The sequence below is a fragment of the Streptopelia decaocto genome, assembly GCF_964273445.1.
Source record: "Streptopelia decaocto genome assembly, chromosome: 5".
Classification (NCBI taxonomy): domain Eukaryota; kingdom Metazoa; phylum Chordata; class Aves; order Columbiformes; family Columbidae; genus Streptopelia; species Streptopelia decaocto.
The window spans coordinates 30,384,420-30,406,286 of NC_138659.1; the positions used below are offsets into that span (position 1 = coordinate 30,384,420).

A 21,867-nucleotide genomic window follows, 5' to 3' on the forward strand; every position below is an offset into this window, starting at 1 on the left:
TCCCGAGCAGGTGGGGCGGGACCGGCAGAAACAGCCGAGTCACGGTCGGGAGCGTCGGGCGGGTTGGGTGGGAGGTGGCGCTGCCGGCTTGTAGTGTCGCCACTCGCCGTGGCGAGCGTGTTGTGAGTTCACGTGAGGGACCGAGCGTGTTCCCTCCATCCTCTCTCGCCTTTTGGGTGTGTTTTGTTTTCCTTTCACCTCCTTTTCTCGTCACCAGTGGTCACGGCGGGCGCAGCGAGGCTGTGGGGTGCAGGGGGAGGCTCTTCACACGCCCGGTGCAGCCTGAGGAGCGACCTGTGCCGGGAGCCCCCGCAGCCCCCAGCGCCCCGCCCGCCATTTTCTGTCCCTCAGCGCCCGCAGCGGGCGGGGCGGGCTCTGCTCGGGGTTCGCTGCGGTTCCCGCTCCTTCCCCGCCGTGCCGCCTCCCGCCAGCGAACCGCAACGCTCTGGGGCTGGGTTATTTCCTTGCTTAGAGGGACAAAACCACACGCGAATGCTGTTCTCACGTAGGTGGCTGTGCAAGGCAAAGACCCCGTTGCTTTGCGCCCAGAGTCAGAAGTGGCGCTGCTGCTGGAGAAGTTTGCCCGTAGGTTTCTTTGCTGCAGGACAAATTTAATTCATCTTCGCCCTCAAACAGCACCCCAGATAAGATGTTGGGGCCCCACCAAGCCCCCCTGTTTCACACCGTGTCTGAACTGCACTTGGGCTACTGAAAACATTTAAGTTCTGAAATGTCTTACAAGTGTTCCTGAAGACTTGCTGCGTATATTTAGCACATACTGACAGTTTTAAAGTGCTTTGAGACTAATTATTTAACATCAGGATATTTCAAGGTAGCGCTGAACTGGTTCCTGCTTTATGGAAACATGAACTGTGGTGTAAAATGCTAAGGAATTTATCCAAATCTGTTTCCTAATTTGCCAACGAGAAAGGAGTTCGGTGTTCCCATCCCATTCCCCACAGGTTTTATCTGTATGTGCCCCGCTGCAGGCTCAGTGCGGTCGGTGCTGGCGGGAGGTCACTGTGCGGGATGCTGCACATGGAATCACCGCAATTCCGAACACCTTATAGCCTGTGAGGAGCACACCCTGTGCTGTCAGCTCAGCACCTGAGCTGCAGGGGACTGCACGACATGGAGGTGCCATTGAAACAGCGCAGTGTCGGGTCAGGAGTGACCAGAGACAGAAGCTTGAGAGCAACCTGCAAGAAGGAAACTGGGCTGTGACATGGAGACAGAAACATGGAAACATATAACAGAGCTCCTAGATAGAAGGGAAAAACTACACTGGGTGAGGTTAATCTTCAGCTCCTATTTTGGATTCTTTTATTGATTGCAGACAGATGTTCATGTTAACTTTACAAAAAATCACAGAATCAATGTTAGAGATTGGAAGGGACCTCGAAAGATCATCTAGTCCCATCCCCCTGCTGGAGCAGGAACAGCCAGATGAGGTTACACAGGAAGGTGTCCAGGCAGGTCTTGAATGCCTCCAGAGTAGGAGACTCCACAACCTCCCTGGGCAGCCTGTTCCAATGTTCTGTTACCCTCACTGAGAAGAAGTTTCTTCTCAAATTTAAGTGGAACCTCTTGTCTTCCAGTTTGAACCCATTGCCCCTTGTCCTACCATTGGTTGTCACCGAGAAGAGCCTGGCTCCATCCTCCTGACACTCACACTTTATATATTTGTAAACCATAATAAGGTCACCCCTCAGTCTCCTCTTCTCCAAGCTCCAGAGCCCCAGCTCCCTCAGCCTTTCCTCATAAGGGAGATGCTCCACTCCCTCCATCATCTTTGTTGCACTGCGCTGGACTCTCTCCAGCAGTTCCCTGTCCTGCTGGAACTGAGGAGCCCAGAACTGGACACAATATTCCAGGTGTGGTCTCACCAGGGCAGAGTACAGGGGCAGGAGAACCTCTCTGACCTACTGACCACCCCCTTCTAACCCACCCCAGGTACCATTGGCTTCCTGGCCACAAGGGCCCAGTGCTGGCTCATGGTCACCCTGCTGTCCCCAGGACCCCCAGGTCCCTTTCCCCTTCACTGTTCTCTAATAGGTCATTCCCCAACTTATACTGGAACCTGGGGTTGTTCCTGCCCAGATTCAAGACTCTACACTTGCCCTTGTTCTATTTCATTAAATTTCTCCCCACCCAGCTCTCCAGCCTGTCCAGGTCTCTGATGGCAGCACAGCTTCCAGTGTCAGCCACTCCTCCCAGCTTGGTGTCATCAGCAAACTTGCTGACAGTCACTCTATTCCCTCGGCCAAATCATTGATGAATATATTGAATAACACCAGCCCCAGCACTGCCCCCTGAGGCACTGCACTAGACACAGGCCTCAACTGGACTCTGCCCCATTGACCACGACTCTCTGGCTTCTTCCCTTCAGCCAGTTCGCAGTTCACCTCACTACCTGATCATCCAGACCGCACTCCCTCAATTTAGCTGTGAGGATGCTGTGGGAGACTGTGTCAAATGCCTCACTCAAGTCAAGGTAGACCACGTCAGAATAGTGAAATGTGTTATTTGTCTCAGTTTTACCAAATAAATAGTCTCTATTATTTAGTCTTTTCCACCAAAACAATTTAACATAATGCTTATCAAGGATTAATGCAGCTGTTAAATTAATTTCTCAAAACAGGGGTTTTATGCCATATTCACAGGTATTTGAGATGTTATGAACACAGAAGGCTCCAATCTTTACAAAAACCACATTTAACTTACTATGAGTTACGTAAGGGCTGTAAATTGGGAAGTTTAGTTAAGCACAAATCTTAAGAGTTATGGCTGGTTTACTGTTCTTTCAAGAAGATTATTGGGAATGATTTAGAAGTCTACAAACAGAAATCTAAACCAAGCAATATTTGTAAGCATCAGAATCTTTAGTACCATCATTATGTAATAAAATATCTGGATGAATGATTTAATCAAGAACATCATAGTTAGCCAGATTCGGAAATCAAGGTTCATCATAGATTAGTACATTATTATATTTTTACCATTCTGTTGGCATTGTAATATTTCTTACGATGCCCCAATGAAACATGAATACCACTTGTTCTTAATGACTGTATAAATTATGTAAGAGTCTTTGTCCTGCAGCGCAATCTTTCATGTAACCATTTGGCAAATTGCACCATACTTAGTTAACAAAAAAATCTGATTTGTGATAGTCCTGTCTAATTAGTCTTCCCTCTTGGAGATGAAGTAAGTAGTAGCTCTGCACATTGTTCCCGATCAATTTAATTATCGTCTTTATCCTATTTTTCTAATTTAAAACTGTACATAACACATAAAATTCTCAATCGGCAATCACCATCTTTTGCAGACTCTTCTCCGAAGTGTTATGCTAGAAACATGAACCTCACTGGAGTTCTGAGTATCCTGTTCAGACACAGGAGCCGGCACTGGGAGCTGAAATGGAAGGTGTGCTCTGCAACCTTGGTTTAAAGCCACAGAACCTAGAACTGGCCCAGGCCTGAGCACATCCTCTTATGTCCTGGTTTAAAGCAGGTGATTGTACAGGGCGCATCATTTGCATGTTTTGTTCAGTCTGGGTTTTAATACTCCAGTCTGGAGACTTCTACCACTTCCTACACGTGGCTCCTGTACACGGTTCCTATATTGCTGAAAGGTTTTCATTTTCAGGTAGCTTAATTTTTCCCTGAGCATTTAATTCTGTTCCTACTTAGTGAATTCTGTTACCAGTATTTACTTGCTACCAACAACTACAACGTAGTTTACCACGGTACTGCATTGTTTCAATTTAAAGAAGTGGGATCTGAAATGACTTGTGGTTCTTGTTAAGTAGCATTGCAAGGGTGAGTGCTTTAAATTTCAACCCCCATTTTAGGCCTCCATCACAGTAACGCTTTCTAATGATTATTTTTGTTCTGGATTTTAAAATAAGTTCAGAAATTTGTAGATGAGCTTGTTCTCTCTTGGGAACTTATCCCACAACATGCCTAGATTATTTTTAATGTCTGCTTTCCCCAGTTATGCAGCATTTCTTCTTGCATGACATATTGCTTTAGCATATGAAACACAAAACAGTATTTGCTTTTAGGATCACTGTATTTGTATCTCGTTTCAGCGTCTCAATTTTCCATTGCTTCTTTTTCGTTTTCTCCTTCCACAAGGGAATACTGTGTGGGCATGGTTCTAGGCTTTTACATTTGTGGCCACCCGAGTAATTTTCTTCAGATTATACATTAGAAATGAATCCACATGTTAGCCTGTATGACCGAGAGAAATAGGTAAAATACCAGTGTAACTGTCAAATTGTATCATCTTATGGTTCAATTTGTATATTATTCTTTCCATTTAAAACTGTGGAAACAGAATAGCTGTCTTCATAAAAAGAAAGGGTTTTTTTATGTGTTGGCAATGTTTCAGTTTGCTATTTTAGTTAGCTATATGACCTGCAAAGCTGATAAAAATGGAAAATTGCTCATTTTGAAACCTGTGATATCAGAATGAAAGGCAAGAATTAAATACTTTTCCAACTTGCTGCAAACATTTAAGAAAATGTCCTTATTATTTCACACAGCCAAGATTCTTGTGTATATCATATAAAGCAAAAGATAACAAAAAAGAAAATCTTTAGCACTTTAGTGTGCTTGATCATGATGTTAACAAAACCTAAAATTCCTGCACTTTTGTAAAATTACACTGACAAAAGTATCTCAACCATAACATGTGAGATTTAGATTTCCTTTAGACAACAGAAGCTTGAGTGATAAAAAAGAATGTGATGGGCACAAGTGTGAAATTAGTATTCTTCCATGGATGCTTCACTATTAACCACTGGGTTCACTCAAGCAAATAATACTATATAACCAACAAACATTATCAGATGTGTTTAAAAGTTTGTAAAACTTTTTGCTGTTCGTTGGTGCTATACTGTGAGGATATGAGAGGTTTAATGTTCAGTGTGCAGAGCAAGTCAGAGTCATTACCACATACTTGTTGTTCTGGTGCCCTCTGCTGAAAAAACCATCCTTTTGGGTTCTGAATCCACCCCGGAGAGGGCCCAGAGCCTCTGCCAAGTGCCATTTGCTGCCACCTTTTTATCTTGCACTTTAGCTCCTTCATTTATTTCCTTTTCTTCTCTGTCTCAACAAAAAGCAGAAGCATGACCCTTTATTACCTTTCCTTCCTCCAGCAGTACTTATGTTGAAATGTGTTCTTTTCCGTCATAACATTGTCCCATCACATTTTCCTACAGCAGCCTTTCATTGACCTTAGGAAAGTAACATGTGAGCTGAGATGATAAAGAATTAAGAACATTATTTTTGCTTTGAAGTGGTGTGGTTAATTTTAACTCTGCAGGTTGATTCAGAAAAATTTGCTAAGGAGTATGTGATTGTGATTTACTCTCACCTTTGACTTCATCACCTATAGATCTAAAGGGTACTAAAAACAACGCTGCCATAATCAATTGCTAAATATGTTTTCATGTGGAGAGCATACACTTTGATATGCAGTTTTTGAAAAATTATTCTTCAGAATATAGTATAGTACATTCATATAACTTAAAGTGTTACAGTATTCCACAATAGCTTCATGTTGCCCTATTAACATAATGTTTACAGCTTCAAAACTAATTATTTAATATTTTTCCTTCTTTGTTAGGTTCTTGTCATAGGAGGAGAATACTGACCTGACATGGAAGTCAAAACATCATTTAGCAAAGCCAGTAGGATTCCTGAAACTGTATCCAGATTAATCAATGAAGAATTTGTCCTGGTTTATCAGCAATTAGAGGATGCTTCTGGAAAATATGAAGAACTTCAGCTAAAAGTTCATGATTATTTTAAATGTGTGGTAAGATTTGTATTGATCAAAAGATTGCAACTTCTTTGGAATATTTAGTTAAAGATACATGTGTGTGCTTGAGGAGACAATTTTTGTACTTGCTTTTTATCAGTGAAATTAACATCTCGGATTAAGCAAACCTGTCCAAAACTGGCAGTTCAGTTTTTCTTTTAATAACTTATTTGGGCATCAGCTTTGTTAGTATTCTGTGGCTTTATACATTGGTAAAGGACTAAAAAGTTATTTTCAAAGGCTGAGCTTCAGATTAAAGCTTGGGAAATATTCTTTATGTAGCGACCAGAGACTCTGAATGTTGTTATCTTAAAAGCATGTAATTAGGCTGCATAGGAATAGGCCACAGAGGGTCTTGATTTTGAGTTTTTAATTTAGGTTTCCTGTTTAGTGCTACTCTAGGCATGACTAAGACCTTTTCTAAAAGCTTTCTAGCTCTAAACAGCAGAATATTTTAGCATTTTGGTGGCAGTTGATTGGTTAATTACAAATTTGCCCACTTGAGTTGCAGTAGCTGATTTACTGGTTTGGGCCCACTTGGAACAATAGGAATTTGTTCCCCTTGAAATGACAATAAGTACTTTGTCTTTGCAAAACCATTTAGCAGTTATTTACAACCAATGATTTCCGTCTGTGTTAAACACCAATTATGTTTGGAAAGAGGCAAGAGACCTGGAGGTAGAATCCACGATGCAACTGTATTATGGGCCATGGCTTTTGTTTGATCTGCAAAGCTAGTACTTGTCAAGGGCTGTATTTTTTTTTCCCTAGGGAGTGGGTCTCACCATGTTCTTGCCACTTCCTTAGACTTGCACCCCTCCTATGTGTGGGACAATTGGATTGGATATGACTAAAAAAGGAAAATTTTCTTGAAGACTAATCTATAGAAAGTATGTTGATATTTGTTCTGAATGGAGAATGTAAACACACAAACCTGTTTTTTTAAGAGAGGTCTACAGTTTTTAGGTGGATGGTTGTTGGATTAGCAGTGAGAATATGTACATTATTTGTAATGGGATGGGACAGTGGATTATGTTTGATTTTATTTTGTTGATCCTTGGTGTGCTGTCTTGTTCAGTAAAGTTTCTTTTGCATCAAGTAAGACTATATGTTTGGGAAATAATAGTGAAAGTGAAACTACGAGTACCTTTAAAAAATGTCATCTCCTCCTGCTTACAGGTATTTTCAAATGGAGATGATCAGCTGGAGAAGGCAATGGAAGAGATACTGAGGGATTCGGAAAAAGACCAGAACAATTTCCCTGCTCTCCGAGGAGGTTCCAGCGAGGCAGGAGATGGGGTCAGCAGGTCAAACAAATCAGCCATCTCTGCACCTCCTTTTAGACCCTTCTACTACAGGTATTGCTGAAGTGCTTCCCCCTCAGTCATACATGACAGTTTGTTTCTTTCTGCAGTTTCAAGTTAACCTTAAAATTGAATACAAAGCTCTCAGGAGCTTCATTGCAAAACCATACTGGAGAATTCCCTGGGGCCTCCTCTCCTTTCCTGATTAGTTGAGGATTATAGACTGGAATGAATTCTCACCAGATTGATACCCTGTGCTGCTCCGTTTATATCCAGATAATTTTCATCTTGTCTCCAGTCCTAGATGAGTTAGGACTCTGTATCGTGTAACTTGCTGAGTGGACTGGAGCTGAGGTGGAGAATCAGCTGATGGTGTGTGAGAAGTTTCAGGGCAGTTTCACTGACTGTGATACCTGCAAATGAAATAGACCCTGAGCAAACAACGACACTTTTCGGCTTTGGTTCTATCACCAGGTGTCAGTAAGGACAGCTTTAGATTTGATATTTGGTAGGAGTGGTTATGGTACTTTTCTGGTATTTGAAGTTGTGGTAAAAAAGGGAGGACTGAAAGCTTTTTATTTAATTAATACAATTAATTTATGGGTGTCCAGTTCAGTTTCAAATTTCTTTTGAAATATTTGTGTGATTTTTACATGAAAAGAAGAAATGGACCTTGTAATACTCAAACATTCTTGGGTTTTTGCTTTTAATTGCCTTTCGGAATGTGGTGTTAGGATACTCATGACATTCAAATGCTTTGGATTTTGCTTTCTGTTGTTTTGAAGCAGTCCAAAACCATACATTTATTGCAGTCCTGCGTTACCAGCATCTCACTGTTTAGCAAAAGTAATGAGGTGAGCATGTCTGAGCTGTGTTACACCTTGGAGCATATGAATCTGTCGGATAATTGTGCTGGAACAAGTTGGGACTCAACCTGCTGGTCAGAAGCAGCAATCTGCTGGTGGAGGCTTGAAGACAAGTGAGATTCCTTTGTAGCTGTGCAGTGAGAGGATTCGAATGTTCATCTCTGAGTGACGGTGAAGAGCTCAGGAATGGCTGGTGACTCCTGTTGTATTTCCTGGCAATTAGATGAGGGGCGATCCCTTCTGGACAGTATAACCTGACCTTTTGTGCAAAGTATTTGCACAAGAAGTGGACCATGCATGTGAAGACTGTCAGTTAATGTAATTAGGAGTAGACTCTTGTTACTGCAGTAGTAGTAGGTATTGTATTAATTTTAATTAGGAAATTACTTCTCAATTGCTCAATTTTTAAAAACAGCAAGTGCCACCAGATGGCAGTCTTATCAAAAGAGTAACAGTAGGAGAATTCAATTTTAGTGAAAAGGGAATTCAAGATAGGAGAATCAAGGGAAAGATCCACAGCCCTCCCCCCGCCCCCCAAACCTACGATTGATCTTTTGAACTTGCTTTGAAGCTCTTATTACAAAAGTGAAGCTAAAGTCTTAGACAAGGAACATACAGCACAATTTTTTAGCATCATTCTTTTGTGTTGTAAAATGTAAAACTTCCCACCTCCTGGTGTTCAGATGGGCCCATGGCTGGGCTGGGGGGATGGAACAGGTTCCTCTTTGTTGAGTTACTTTGGCCCTTCCTGCCTTTGTGGCCTGTTTGACCTGAGTTTTGCCTGTTTTAATCTAGGCCAAAGCAGGTACAGAAATGATGTTTGTTCCTGTCTCCCGAGTTTGAGTCTTGTGTGGCGCTACCCAGGTTCTGATATCAAATCACGGATGTTTGCAGTATTCAGGAAGAAAATTCTGTTTAATGATCGGGGACTTTAAGAAAGTTGTTCTGAAGAGTGAAATAACCTTTCATTCTGAGGAATGAGAGGATTGACACTGTTCTCAGGACAGTGGTGTTTAAATGTAGTGTGCTGCCAGTCATACGGAAGAGTTAATACTGAGTTACATAGGGGTAGCTTAGGCTGATGACTAGACTGGAGTCCTTAGAACTGCTGTACAGAATATTTGTTGGTTGCTCGGTAGCATTGGAAACTTAAAGATCACGTTCTCATGTTAACTTAAAACCATCAGCCTTATCTGTGGGTAGCATTCCTAAGAGAAGACATTAAAAATACCATGATGTGAGTCTGTTCTCATGGAAGCTGTATTTAGAATTATCTGCCTAGAAGTTATCTATCCTAGTGGATCTGCAGGTTAAATTAGTCATCTGCAATTGTTCTAAATAAATCTCTTCGTTCTTTGTCTTTCTTTTCAGGGTACTAATTATGATGATGGGGGAAAAAAAAAGCCGAGTTTAGAACATCTTGTCTTACCCTTGGAAGAAGGCTTTTTCTTTAATGCTAAGGGTGGCAGCTACCTGGCCATTTAAATTTTTTTTTTCTTCCCTGTGCAACCCAACTGGGGCAGATGGGCATTATAAGGACTTGACTGTTTCATAGGCCAGAGACTGGTGTTCCCATTGCAGATATTTGGGATTATTATCTATTCTCTTTATTTTTTTTTCCACATCCTCCTACGCATCCTCCATGCCCACAGAATGTCAGTTCATGTCCTTCCGGAGCGCTGGGCCTTGCAGCTCGTGTGTCTGAGCGCACCAGCCTCGTGTTCACCTGGCCTGGCTGCTGCGTGTCTGTGTGCGCACAGCTCAGTGCGATCTCTGGTGTCATGACTGTGGAATAAAGACATTCACAAGCAGGCATGTTTTTCAATATTCCTGTTCTTTCTGTTTTAATGAAAGGCCAAACATGATTCCCTCCCACCAATAATGGTTTAAAGTAACTACTATATTAGTATTATGCATAATCCATTTCAAAATGCAGCAACCACATATAGAAAATTGAGATCATACATTCCCTAAAAACCATCCCTAGCTTTTAGTATTATTTTTTCATTTTAGCTTTTTCATCTGAGCAGATATACTAAAAAATAAATATATTTGCAAAGGTTGTGCAATATCAACCTTACTTCGTTCTTAATTATTAATATTGTAATAGATATTTCTGGCAACCCAGTCATGTAAGGTCCCTTCTTTGGGGGTAATAATTTTAAAAAATATCACTGTTTACGTGTGTCTGGTGGAACCTACTCGAGGGCAAGAAATGAATGAACTGCAGGGGGTGTTGGTCAGACTGTGCGGGTCTGGGTTGCGTTTGCAAGGGCCGGGAGTAAAATGCCAGCGTGTGGTGCGTGTGCGTGAAGCAGCTCCGGGAGCGCTCGTCCCTCGCTCTGCCGCAGCACGAGTTGTGTTCAGTGTTCCAGTTTGATCCCCGCGCTCCCAGCTCGGTCCGTCCGTCCCGGTGCCGGCGCTTTGTCCGGCTGAGCAAGGGCTCGGCCTGCGGGCGGGCTGAGGGCGGGGCGAAGGGGCGCGCGCGGGAGCGGCGGCGAGCCGCGATTGGCCGGTTGCGGGTGGCACGTGCTGCCGCGAGGCCGCGTCCGGTGGCCGCGGTGCCGCCGGAGCCGTTGGCGCGGTTGGCGTCGGGGCGAGCGGTCGGTGCGAGAGAGAGAGAGAGAGAGAGAGAGAGCGGGAGTGGGAGTGCGGGGCTGGCGGAGCCGGCAGCAGCCCCGCCTGCGGACCGGACACAGCGCCATGTGCGGGACCGGCTGCGGGCCCTGCTGCGGACGGGTAGGAGCGAGCCGGGCCCCGCCGCCCGCCCTCCCCGGGGCTGCGGGGGACATGGGGCCGGGGGGGCAGCTCCGAGTGCCGAGAGAAGGGTGTTGGTGACAAGGGACGGGACGGGAGGAAACGGCACCAGGTGTGCCGGGGGAGGCTCAGGTTGGCTGTTGGGAACAATTCCTCACAGGAATGGGAGGGAGATGAGCGGGTAGTGAGGTGACTGGGAACTGGCTGAAGGGAAGAAGCCAGAGAGTCGTGGTCAATGGGGCAGAGTCCAGTTGAGGCCTGTATCCAGTGCAGTGCCTCAGGGGGCAGTGCTGGGGCCGGTGTTATTCAATATATTCATCAATGACTTGGCCGAGGGAATAGAGTGACTGTCAGCAAGTTTGCTGATGACACCAAGCTGGGAGGAGTGGCTGACACTGGAAGCTGTGCTGCCATCAGAGACCTGGACAGGCTGGAGAGTTGGGCAGGGAAAAATTTAATGAAATAGAACAAGGGCAAGTGTAGAGTCTTGAATCTGGGTAGGAACAACCCCAGGTTCCAGTATAAGTTGGGGAATGACCTATTAGAGAGCAGCGTAAGGGAAAGGGACCTGGGGGTCCTGGGGACAGCAGGGTGACCATGAGCCAGCACTGGGCCCTTGTGGCCAGGAAGCCAATGGTACCTGGGGTGGGTTAGAAGGGGGGTGGTCAGTAGGTCCAGAGAGATTCTCCTGCCCCTCTGCTCTGCCCTGGGGAGACCACACCTGGAATATTGTGTCCAGTTCTGGGCCCCTCAGTTCCAGAAAGACAGGGAACTGCTGGGCTTAAAAGGCACATAGATGAGGTTCTGAGGAACATGGGGTACTGCGAGGGATGGGTTAACGGTTGCGCTCAATGATCTCTTCCAACCAAAATGATTCTATGATTCTTTCGTACGATCTATCTTTTGCATTGTAATAGTGCCTAAAGTATAGGGTTCATATGATCTTGTCCTGGTACTTTTGCAAGGACATTAAAAGTAAACGTGTTACTATCTGCAATTCAAAACTGCCTTTCCGTTGTTTTCTAACAGGCTGGGAACTTCCCCTTTCGGAACCTGTGTGTTTGGAGATGTTGGAGGAGACCAAGGAGGAGGACACCCAGGAGGAAGAGACATGAGGAAGAGTCTCTGCACAGCCTTGAGGAGATTGTGACCAAGCCAACCAAGGAAGATGTGGAGACTCCAGAGCACGTTGAGGAGAGTCCAGAGCACATTGACGAGAATCCAGAGCACGTTGAGGAGAGTCCAGAGCGCATTGAGGAGACTGTAAGCAAGACCAGAGAGGAAGATGCAGAGACTCCAGCGTGCATTGAGGAGAGTCCAGAGCACACTGAGCAGACTCTAAGCAAGACCAGAGAGGAAGATGCGGAGACTACAAGCCGGGTATCAGACGAAGACGCAGAGACTCCAGAGCGCATTGAGAAGAGTCTAAGCAAGGCAACAGAGGAAGACACCGAGACTGCAGAGTGCGTAGAGGAGACTCCAAGCAAGCCAACTGAAGAAGACATGGAGACTCCACAGAGCCTGGAAGAGAATGTGAGGAACCAGCCTGGGGAAGATGTGGAGGTTCCACAGAGCGTTCAAGAGGCAAGTCACTGGTGTACAGACAGTTCTATTTGACTAGGGGATATTTTAGAGATAAAGGAGGTACAAACAAACAGAAAAGCAACCCCCAAAAAAACACCCAACCCCGGCTTCCCCAAACCAGGATTTGTTTGCACTGCACTCTCATCCTTTCTAATTGAGTTGTTGGTGTGCTTAAGGCTGTGGTAGTTAGTAAAGTCCTGAAACTTTAATTGTTCAAGTGGTATGTATTATGATAAAAGATTATGTGGTTGCAGGGGGATGTATGTATGTATGTATTTCTAAATTTAACTGATAGGTTAAGTGAGCGTTGTTGAGGTGTTGTGAGATCCCGGTGTTGGCATGCTGGTGTCTGCAGCCTGCGCTTGTGCAGGGACCCTGTTCCTTTCTCTCTGACTTGTTTCTCTTGGCCCTTTCCTGGCAGAGCACAACTGAGGATGGAGCTGAAGACGCACAAGAAGGAGCTGTTGACTGTGACGCCCTGAGCAGAGCGCAGGTCCAGCAGACTGATGGTGAAGGAGCAAGATGGCTCGGGGTAAGTGAAGCTGGTGTGGTGGCCAAGTCCCCAGCTGATTCAAGTGTCCTCACTTCATTGCAATCAGTGCAGCTGTGGCAGTTTGAGCCAGAGGGTCACGAGGTGGGTAGAACTTTTCATGTTCTGTTGCCATGTTTCTACATTTTCTTCAGGATCAAAGGCTATAATATAAGACTTGCTTTGGTGTAGTGTCCAGGCAGGTAGTATAAAGACTTTGAGTGGCAGATTTCCCATCTCTGCCTCCTGTTTTAACCAGGAGAAATATTAGAAAATATTTTTGACCTCTGGTACATTTCCCAGATGATGGTTTTGTGCAAGAGGTGGGGAGCATTTTGAGCATGTCTGTGTCCCACAAAGACACTTCAGAAAAGTAGAATTGTCTCGCGTTCCAGAGGTGTTGTTCCTCGTACGTAGAAGGAGTTTCCAGGTCTTGGTCATATTCTCAAGGGAAGAGTTCTTAGTGATGCTGCATTTGTAGAGTGATTTGGAGGCTTTTCAGCTGGAAAGCGTTGGCTGGTAAATTATTGGATGTGTCTGAGAGAAATGCAGCTCTAACTGAAAATATCATAGAACCTGTGTTGAAAGGAATACAAGAGTTTTTGTTCATTTTGAGTGAGTTGGGCTTTATTACCAATTCCTTTAAGTACTGAGAAGCTAGAAATCTTGCTTAGTAACTTCTTGTTGAATTACCAGTAACTGAAGGAACTTAGACCTTTTATGCTTCGAGAAGTCTAATAAATCTTCCTTAAACTTCTTGATGCTAAGAAAGCATCCGGGGTTTTTGAATGGTGGGCCCTGTTATGAGAGACTGGTCAGTTTAAAAGCCAACCATGAGATTACACCTTAAGCACTGGAAACACTTGCCTGTTTAAATAAGAAATGTCTTTATTGTCCTCCAGTATTTGATACAGCATTTGGTATTTGGAGAGCCCAAACTGACAAAATTTTTTAGTAACTAGAGATGGACTATTCCCGTGAAAAGGTGGAATGGAATCTGTGTTTCATTGTGCAAGCTGTGTTGGGGCTCTGGCTTCTGTCTGGTTATGTGCTTTGTCTTTGTTTCCACTTTGTAGGCTGAAGGAGACCAGTTACCTGCAGAACACACTGTCAGCCCAGACGAGACGTGCAAAAGCAGGGCCCTGAAAGCTGGAACTTTGGAAATGCTGGTGGAGACACTTCCAATGGCATTTGCAGATAACGATTTTACATACATCAACACCTTCCTCTCAACCTACAGGGCCTTTGCTTCCACCAGCACAGTCCTGGAGCTGCTCCTGGACAGGTAAGAGCCGGGACAGAACGGAAACTGAGCCATCATTTATTGTACACGACAGGGGGATGTTGACAGGAATTTCTTCCCCTACTTTTAGTGGACATGGAGTTAATAACCTGATGGACAGAGGTCAAGAATCCTGCCAAATTCAGGATTTCAGCATAAACACACCATGTGTAAATGCACGCTGCCCACACCCCAACTCTCATTAAAGCTTAAGCACCAGGTGGGGAAAGTGTGCGTGGTCTGAGCGCTAAGGAACCAAACTGGGACCGACACAAGAAAATCAATACAGCTTTTCGCTTAAAAAAAGACCAGAATATGTGTGGGCCATAAAGTCACCCCTAGAATAGATTCCTACTTGTTCAGTCTTGCAGTCAGTTCTGGGTTTGCTGGGTTTGTGGTGTTTTCTGAGCAGCCATTAAAATGTTCACACTCAGATGTGCCATGAACTCCTCGTCACCCGTCCGTAAGGAGGTGCAAGGTGTGGCTGGAAAGGAGCTGTTCCAGCTGCCGCCAGGGCTCTCCCCGCAGGTCTCTCGAGCTCAGTGTCCCCAGCTGAGCTCCCTGTGGCTGTGGCTGCGCCGCTCCTGTCAGAGGCACCACGGGTTTGCCTGGTTTAGTCTGGGTTTGCTTTGCAGTGCACGGGGACATGTGCAAACCCTTCATCTCTGCCTCAGCGTCCCCAGCCACGGTGGAATTGTCCAGCATGAAGCCCTTGTCTTCATGCCAGTTGTATATGAATATGCCAATATGTATATGTTTATGCCAGTTGTATATGGATTATGCTGCTTGGGATTTGCTTTTGCTCAGTAGCGGTTCCTCTAAACAGCCATCTCATTTTTCCAGATACGGAAACCTGGAGATGTCGGGCTCTGACGAGCATGGAAACCAGAATTTGCCCGGATCCAGCACAGCGCTCAGGACGTAAGTTTGGGTTTGCAGCGCCCAGCGACCCCAGTCAGGGTTCGGTGCTGGAGCGGGACGTGGGCAGCAGAGCTGTTGTTTCCTTTGACAATTCACAGCCTGTTTGCTTCAAGGAGCTTGTGTAAAGGCCAAGTATCAACTGTCTCATAACACATCCAGTAATAGAACCCAGAGAAAATCTTTAATTTTTATTAATGACTGTGCTGGTTTCTCAAGGTGTAATTGAAGAAGCACCCTTTAGTTTCCTATGAAGTATTATCTTAATAATATTTCTTGCATGAAAAGAACAAATTAAATTCTCTGCTCACAGAAGTGTCCATACTGCCTTCACGTGGGGGATGAATGTCTCAGTGTTCCTGTTGGTATATTAGGTACAGATCCATGCGATTGCATCAATACCTGCTGCATACAACCCATGTGCTCTCTCTGAATTTGCTCACAGTGCGATCGCATCGATTTTACAAGCCTGGCTTGACCAATGTGCTGCCGATTTCCAAGAGCCACCCGACTACGTGTGTCTGCGGAAGGTGCTGAGTTATCTGAAGAAGAACATGCCCGGCTCTGACCCGGAGAAGAGGGCACAGAACCTCCTGGAGCAGTTCCAGAAAGAAGAACTGGAGAATGATGGTAAAGTACCTTTCTCTGCTGTCTGGGTGTTCTCCCAGCGTCAAGCCTGACACGTCCCCTTATCCAGGGCACAAAGCTTCCAGTGCCGTGAGCCGAAAAGTCTCTTTGCCAATTTAGTCTTTTGTTCCTTCTCTTTCTCGCTAAAATATGCAGCACAGTGAGGCCGTTACACCAGGCAGGTCCCTTTGCATGTTCTGCTATTGTATGTAGTGATTTTTCAAATATCTGCTTGGATTAATTGTTTCCTGTATAAATTCACTGACTCGTGTTTCCCACGCTGGCCAGACGCGTTCCACAGCCTTTCTCCCTGCACCCTGGATGAGGAAGAGGAACTGGAGACCAGCAGTGCAGAAGAATTCTCCTTGTTCCAAGAAGAGCTGGTGGCAGAACAGCTGACGTACATGGACGCGGTATGTCGATCATACGTGTTACCTGAAATGCTCGGGGAAATAGTTCTGGGCTTCTAATTGTTTGTTTGCAAAGTTTAATATTTGACCCCTCAGAAAAAGCATATTTTGACTGTATTTTAGGCTACCTCACCTGAAGATGTATAAGTACTTTTAACTGTAGTGCTCCGATTTGGTTTATTAGTATCAATCTCTTTCAAAAATATCATTATATATAATTTTTTCCCCTTGATAATGTAAGTGATAGAAAGGTTTCTCTTATTTTGCCAGGACTCTTTAGCTGACAGTTGTCTTAGGGCATCAGGCCTAAAGAGTTATAGCCAAGTGTATATTTTAAACTATGAGAAAACCAATATTTCCCTTTTAATACCATATTAGGTTCAGATGCAGTTTGTACTGTAAACATGCATTTCTTCCTGTGGGCAATAGCGATCCAGGCTGACTTGGACACCTCTGTTTCCTCTAGACACTCTTCAAGAACGTTGTGCCCCACCACTGCCTGGGCTGCATCTGGTCCCGCAGGGACAAGGAAGAGAACAAACACCTGGCACGGAGCATCAGAGCCACCATCTCGCAGTTCAACGCCGTCACCAAGTGTGTGCTCAGCACCGTCCTAGAGAGCAGAGAACTAAAGAGCCAGCAACGAGCAAAGATCTTGGAGAAGTGGATCCGTATCGCCCGTGTAAAGCGTTTATTCACGACTGTTTAACGTTCCTTGTGCGGGTGCCGTGGAGCTGGGAGGGGACAGGGGGGTTGTTGGGGAGTGATATTTTTGATGCTCAGTCTTTGTAGAGCTGCCCGCTTAGCAGGGAGAATGTGCAGCAAGCAGGACACGGGGCAGACAGAAGAGCACTGACTGGTGGTGGTGCTGACGTTTAATGCTCCTGTGTTTCTAACCGCTCCTTTCACAGCAATGTAGGATCCTGAACAACTTTTCGTCTTTGAAGGCCATTGTTTCCGCACTGCAGTCCACCTCCGTTTATCGCCTGAAGAAGACCTGGGCCTGCGTTCCAAAGTAAGGCTGTGCAGTGTGTCACTGGATGTGTTTTGGTGCTTTTATCTTTTATGTGCCTAACCGTTAATGATTCATGAGAAAAAAACAGTACCCTGATCTGATTCAGAGTGCTTACAAACAACTTAAATGATTTAACCTTTTCCTGTATAGGGACATAATGCTGATGTTCGAAGAGCTTTCTGAAATATTCTCCGACTGTGACAACTTTGCGACGAGCAGGGAGCTGCTGCTGAAGGTGGGAATGAGCTTGAGTTGCCAGGCTGGTGATCTCACCCAAAGCCGAGCTCAGCCCTGTTCCTAACCAATGAACTCCCGTATGCGGTGCTGTGGGGAAGGCGGGTCTGTAAATCCCGGGCTTTTCTGCTGGGACGAGAGGTGCCGCACAGCGAGATTTGATGCAGATGAGTTACGAATGAGCACTTTGGCTTTTTGCCGCTCTGTACAGACATGAACCGCTGGCTGAGATCCTAAGGATGGTGTCATGAAAGCATCATTTACAAGAGCACTGTTTGGTGAAGCAGACGAGTTGTATTTTGTTTGCTTGCACAGGAGTATTCTGGCATTCTAATTAGTATTATTTATTATTATTTCTCAGTCAATTAATCCCCCATTGCTCTGACCGTTTGCAGGGAGTCACCCAAGGCACGGTACCTTACCTGGGTACCTTCCTCACAGACCTCGTCATGCTGGACACAGCCCTTCAGGACTATCTCGAGGTAATTTGGGGCAATTTTTGGAATCCTACATATCCTCCCTCTCTTCCAGACACTGTGTCTGGTCATGTGTCTTCTCCTGGGTTCTAGTGCAGTTCTTAAAAATAGAGGAATCTATTTAAGAAATAGACTCAGGTACACGAGTGCTGTGGTTTATCCTAGAGCTGGAAACAGGTCTTTGCAGAAGCCTTTGCTCAGGGCAGCTCTGGCCTTTCCCTTGGTGTCGCTACTTCATCCTGTTTGTGATGAACTCCAGCCGAGCCCGTGCTCTTCTCCTCTGATCCCTTCTCTGTCCTTCCAACAGGGCGGCCTGATCAACTTTGAGAAGCGGCGAAGGGTGAGTGGGTTGTTAGCTGTTCTGTGATCGTTAGTTGCTGACGCTCTCTGCTGGAGCGTTCTCTGGGCGAGGCCTGTTGTCTTTGCTCGGGCAGATCCAACAGCCGCTCACGTTACTGCAGATGGTGAGTGCGAGTGTGAGCGCACGACGTGCAGAGCCAGGGAGGATCAGGCTCTGCTGTCATCACAAGCACCTCTAGTTATTTCCCGTGCTTAGTGCCTGAGAACCAGCTCCGTACAGAGCGGGATTCCTCTCTGGGCGCCGCTCTGGCCATGCAGGGCTGAGCGGGAAGGGTGAGCTGCAGAGCTGCATTGTTTGAAACAGCGCTTCTTGAAATAGTCACTTCTTCCACTGAAACCGACCTGCGGGTCCAACTCAGTTTGTCCTGGATCTGTTGCAGCGTGTGGGTAGGATATTAACGAGACTGGCTTTATTTTTCTAATTGGAATTCCTATTTTATTATTTGTTTTCTTAGGAATTTGAAGTAATGGCACAAATTAAGCTCTTGCAGTCCTCATGTAACAGCTATTGCATGTCAGCAGATGAGAAATTCGTGCAGTGGTTTAGGAGTCAGCGGCATTTAAGTGATGAGGAGAGGTAGGGTCTCAGCCCGGCTGGCGAAGCAGCTTTTCTTGCCCCGCAGGCAGGTTCAGGTTCTCTCAGCCTTGAGCTCTGCGCTGCCAGGAGCTGCTCCCGGAGAGTGGAAACACACACGCACAGAGCTGCGCTGCTCCTTGTGGGGATGCACCCTCTGGGACGTGGGAATGACCCAGGGCTTCTCAAATATGGCCACTCGGAGATATTTAACTCATGGTGTTGCCTGTTCTGCAGTTTCCGGCTTTCACGTGAAATTGAAGGAGCTGCTGACAAGAGTGTCGCGTCGGCCAAAGCTCAGAAGAGCGTGGTGAAGAGATTCAGCCTGTGAGTATAACGGTTTGGTGTGTGAATATGAACTGGAATAAGTCAAACACCAGCTGATAAACCTGACTGGGGATCCAGAACACTGGATTTTAGTGCTGGATTATAAATTCAATATAAATTTGCAGCAGCAATACAGAGTAAATAAGGATAGAGTCTAATTTACTATACACACACAAACAATAGGCCACTCGAGATAGGAAGGAAAGCACAACAGCAGGTCAGCTTGTTGAAGCCAGTGACAGCTTTGCTCAGCCCAGCTCTGTTGTGCTTTCTTTTCTCCCCCAGGCCGTTCCTGGGCTTGGGGGTGAGCGCCCACAGCGCAGCCGTCAACGCGCAGCCCAAACCTGCTCCAGGGGGGAGCTCTGGGGACAGCACGGTCACCATCGTCCCTCCCAGCGACACTGCCCAGGAGCCTCAGCACAAGGTAGGGCCTGGGCCCTGTGTTCAGCACAAACAGCCTGTGCGAGGCTGCTGATGCTGCCGGTGGCCCCAGGCGCTTGCCCAAGCCTGTGGGTCTTGACTAGAGCGTTGGGTGCAGTGGAATGGAGGAACCTGAGCTCTGGGAAAGGCAGTTTGGGGGGAAAGCTCATCTGCATCAGCCCAGCCTAATTCTGGGGCAGGCCTAGCAGCTGAGCAAGGGAGAAGCAGGTGAGGTCAGAGCTCACCAGCCCTGGGGTTTGAGCTGCCAGGAACTGCCCAGACCAAGCCTTGTCTGGGCTGGGTTGCGTTCCCAGGGAGCTTTGTCCTACAACTCTGCTCTCTTGCCCTAAACTGCCTTCACTGGGTTGCTGAAGCCCTTGTTAAGGCTGTTGTGCTCAAGAGTGTCATCTTTAGCTTCTGGATCTTTTCAATTAAATGGTAATCAATGTGTTTGATCTTGTCTCCCCCCTTGCTGCCCTCTGATGACAAGTGCTCCAAGAAGTGCCCCGACCCTGTGACTCCCATTCCAACAAGAGAAGTGCCGCCAGTCCTGCCAGTTTACAACCAGCAGAACGGAGAGAGCTGCATCATCCGGACCAGCATAGAAGAGGACAGAAGTGGCAACATCTACAGGAGCATCCTGGTGGGTGGTGGGAACAGCAAAACACTGTTCCTGTGGGTGATGTTTTAACCCCAGGTGACTTGAATGGTGCTTTTAGTTTTGGAAACACCTATTCACTGATCAAACCTCCTTGACAGGGAAAATGACAAATGTTACAAATCAAAACCTGTGGAGCAGGGGATGAATGAGAGGTTTGCAAAGAGCATCTCTCAAGGTTTCTGCTCTTGAAATCGAAGCTTGTCTTTGATCAACAATGCCAAGTGAAGCACTCTGAGCAGGTGCCGGCTTTGCTGCCCCTGCTCTTCTGCCAGCGCCGGCTGGTGTGTGTCCAGCTCAGCACTGGGCTGTGTGACTGTGACACAAGGTGCCCCTTCCCCAGCAAACCCAGGTACAAGGCCCCGAATCTTTGCAGGACATCAAGAAAGTGTTTAGCACAGGAGAGTGTGGATTAATGGATGTGAGCAAACAGCAGCTGGGGCAGCTATTGCTGTGCATTCGACGGCTGCTGAGAACAAGGTCTCAGCTCTGCAAGTGGTTGCTCTGGAGAGCAGGGGCTGTGATTTCCTGCTGCGTTTCTAGAGCAGTGTCTGTTGTCTTGACCTAAATCAACCACCAGGTGTCACAAAGAGCATGTTTTAGTACCTGGCAGAATCTAGGAGGTAGTTACCAACGACTCCTTGCAACTCTGTGTTTGCAGCTGACGAACCAAGAGAAGGCTCCTGCTGTCATCCAGAGAGCCCTGGAGAAGCACGGCCTGCAGTGCGGCTCGGCTGAGGATTACGAGCTGGTACAGATCATCTGTGAGGACAAAGGTGGGGAAGCAGAACTCTGCTGCTGCTGCTTGAACGGTTCTGCTGCGTTTTGACGGCGAGAGTAACAGGCGAAGCGACGTCAGAAACGCCGTGGACACGCTGTCACAGCTGCCGGTGAGAACAAACCCCTAACGCTGAGTGGGGCGCCAGTTAACGCTCGCTCTGCTCCCTCTCTTGCAGAGCTGGCGATCCCACCCAAGGCGAACGTGTTCTACGCCATGAACACCCGGGGCAACTTCCATTTCATCCTGAGGAGAAAAGCCACTGCACCGGAGGAGCCTGCGCTCGAGAGATGTTAATGGTTGAGCTTTGTAGAGGATTTACTGTTTCTTTTATAAGTATGTAACCTTTTTTTCCCCCAGGTTTAGTCTGGAGTTGATATATTTTAATATGTGACCTGTATCTGATGTTTGAGCTTCGTATAATATTTAATATTTATATAACAAGTATATTACCTTTTTTCCAGTTTTCGTCTGCAGTTCATGTATTTTAATACTTTATATTTTTATCATATTTAATCTTTACATACTTGTATAGAAACGTTCATTAGTACATAACCTTTTTTGCACTAATTTCTGCTTGGAGTTACTATATTTAAATGGCTTAGCTTTATAGAATATTTGAGCTTTGCATAATATTTAATATTTATAGAATAAGTATAGAAACTTTTTTCCACTAATTTCTGGTTGGAGTTAATATATTTAAATGTTGTATCTGTATATAATATTTGAGCTTTATTTAATATTTCTATTTAACGTACTAATATTTAATATTTTTAATATTTTATTTAATGTATTAATATTTAATATTTTAAAATATTTTTAAATGTACTAGTATTTCTTTTTAATATTTTTATTTAATGTACTGATATTTTTATTTAATGTACTAATATTTAATATTTATTGACTATTTTGTATAGAA

General features: G+C 45.6%; 1 protein-coding gene across 1 annotated transcript; it reads left to right on the forward strand.

The window, feature by feature from the left end:
• Positions 1 to 77: 77 nt before the first annotated feature.
• Positions 78 to 21,245, forward strand: LOC309440472 (ral guanine nucleotide dissociation stimulator-like 1; the record flags this gene model as incomplete). The annotated part of the gene is made up of 22 exons (XM_082054160.1): positions 78 to 651; positions 1,079 to 1,288; positions 3,329 to 3,513; positions 5,635 to 5,826; positions 7,009 to 7,187; positions 11,786 to 12,340; positions 12,762 to 12,872; positions 13,946 to 14,154; positions 14,995 to 15,072; positions 15,515 to 15,699; positions 15,985 to 16,109; positions 16,573 to 16,788; positions 17,018 to 17,121; positions 17,272 to 17,356; positions 17,751 to 17,837; positions 18,139 to 18,171; positions 18,647 to 18,768; positions 19,003 to 19,092; positions 19,378 to 19,516; positions 20,003 to 20,155; positions 20,832 to 20,946; positions 21,127 to 21,245. The coding sequence occupies exons 6-22, from the start codon at positions 12,260 to 12,262 to the stop codon at positions 21,243 to 21,245; spliced, it is 2,052 nt and encodes a 683-aa protein (XP_081910286.1). The 5' UTR covers positions 78 to 651; positions 1,079 to 1,288; positions 3,329 to 3,513; positions 5,635 to 5,826; positions 7,009 to 7,187; positions 11,786 to 12,259.
• Positions 21,246 to 21,867: the final 622 nt, after the last annotated feature.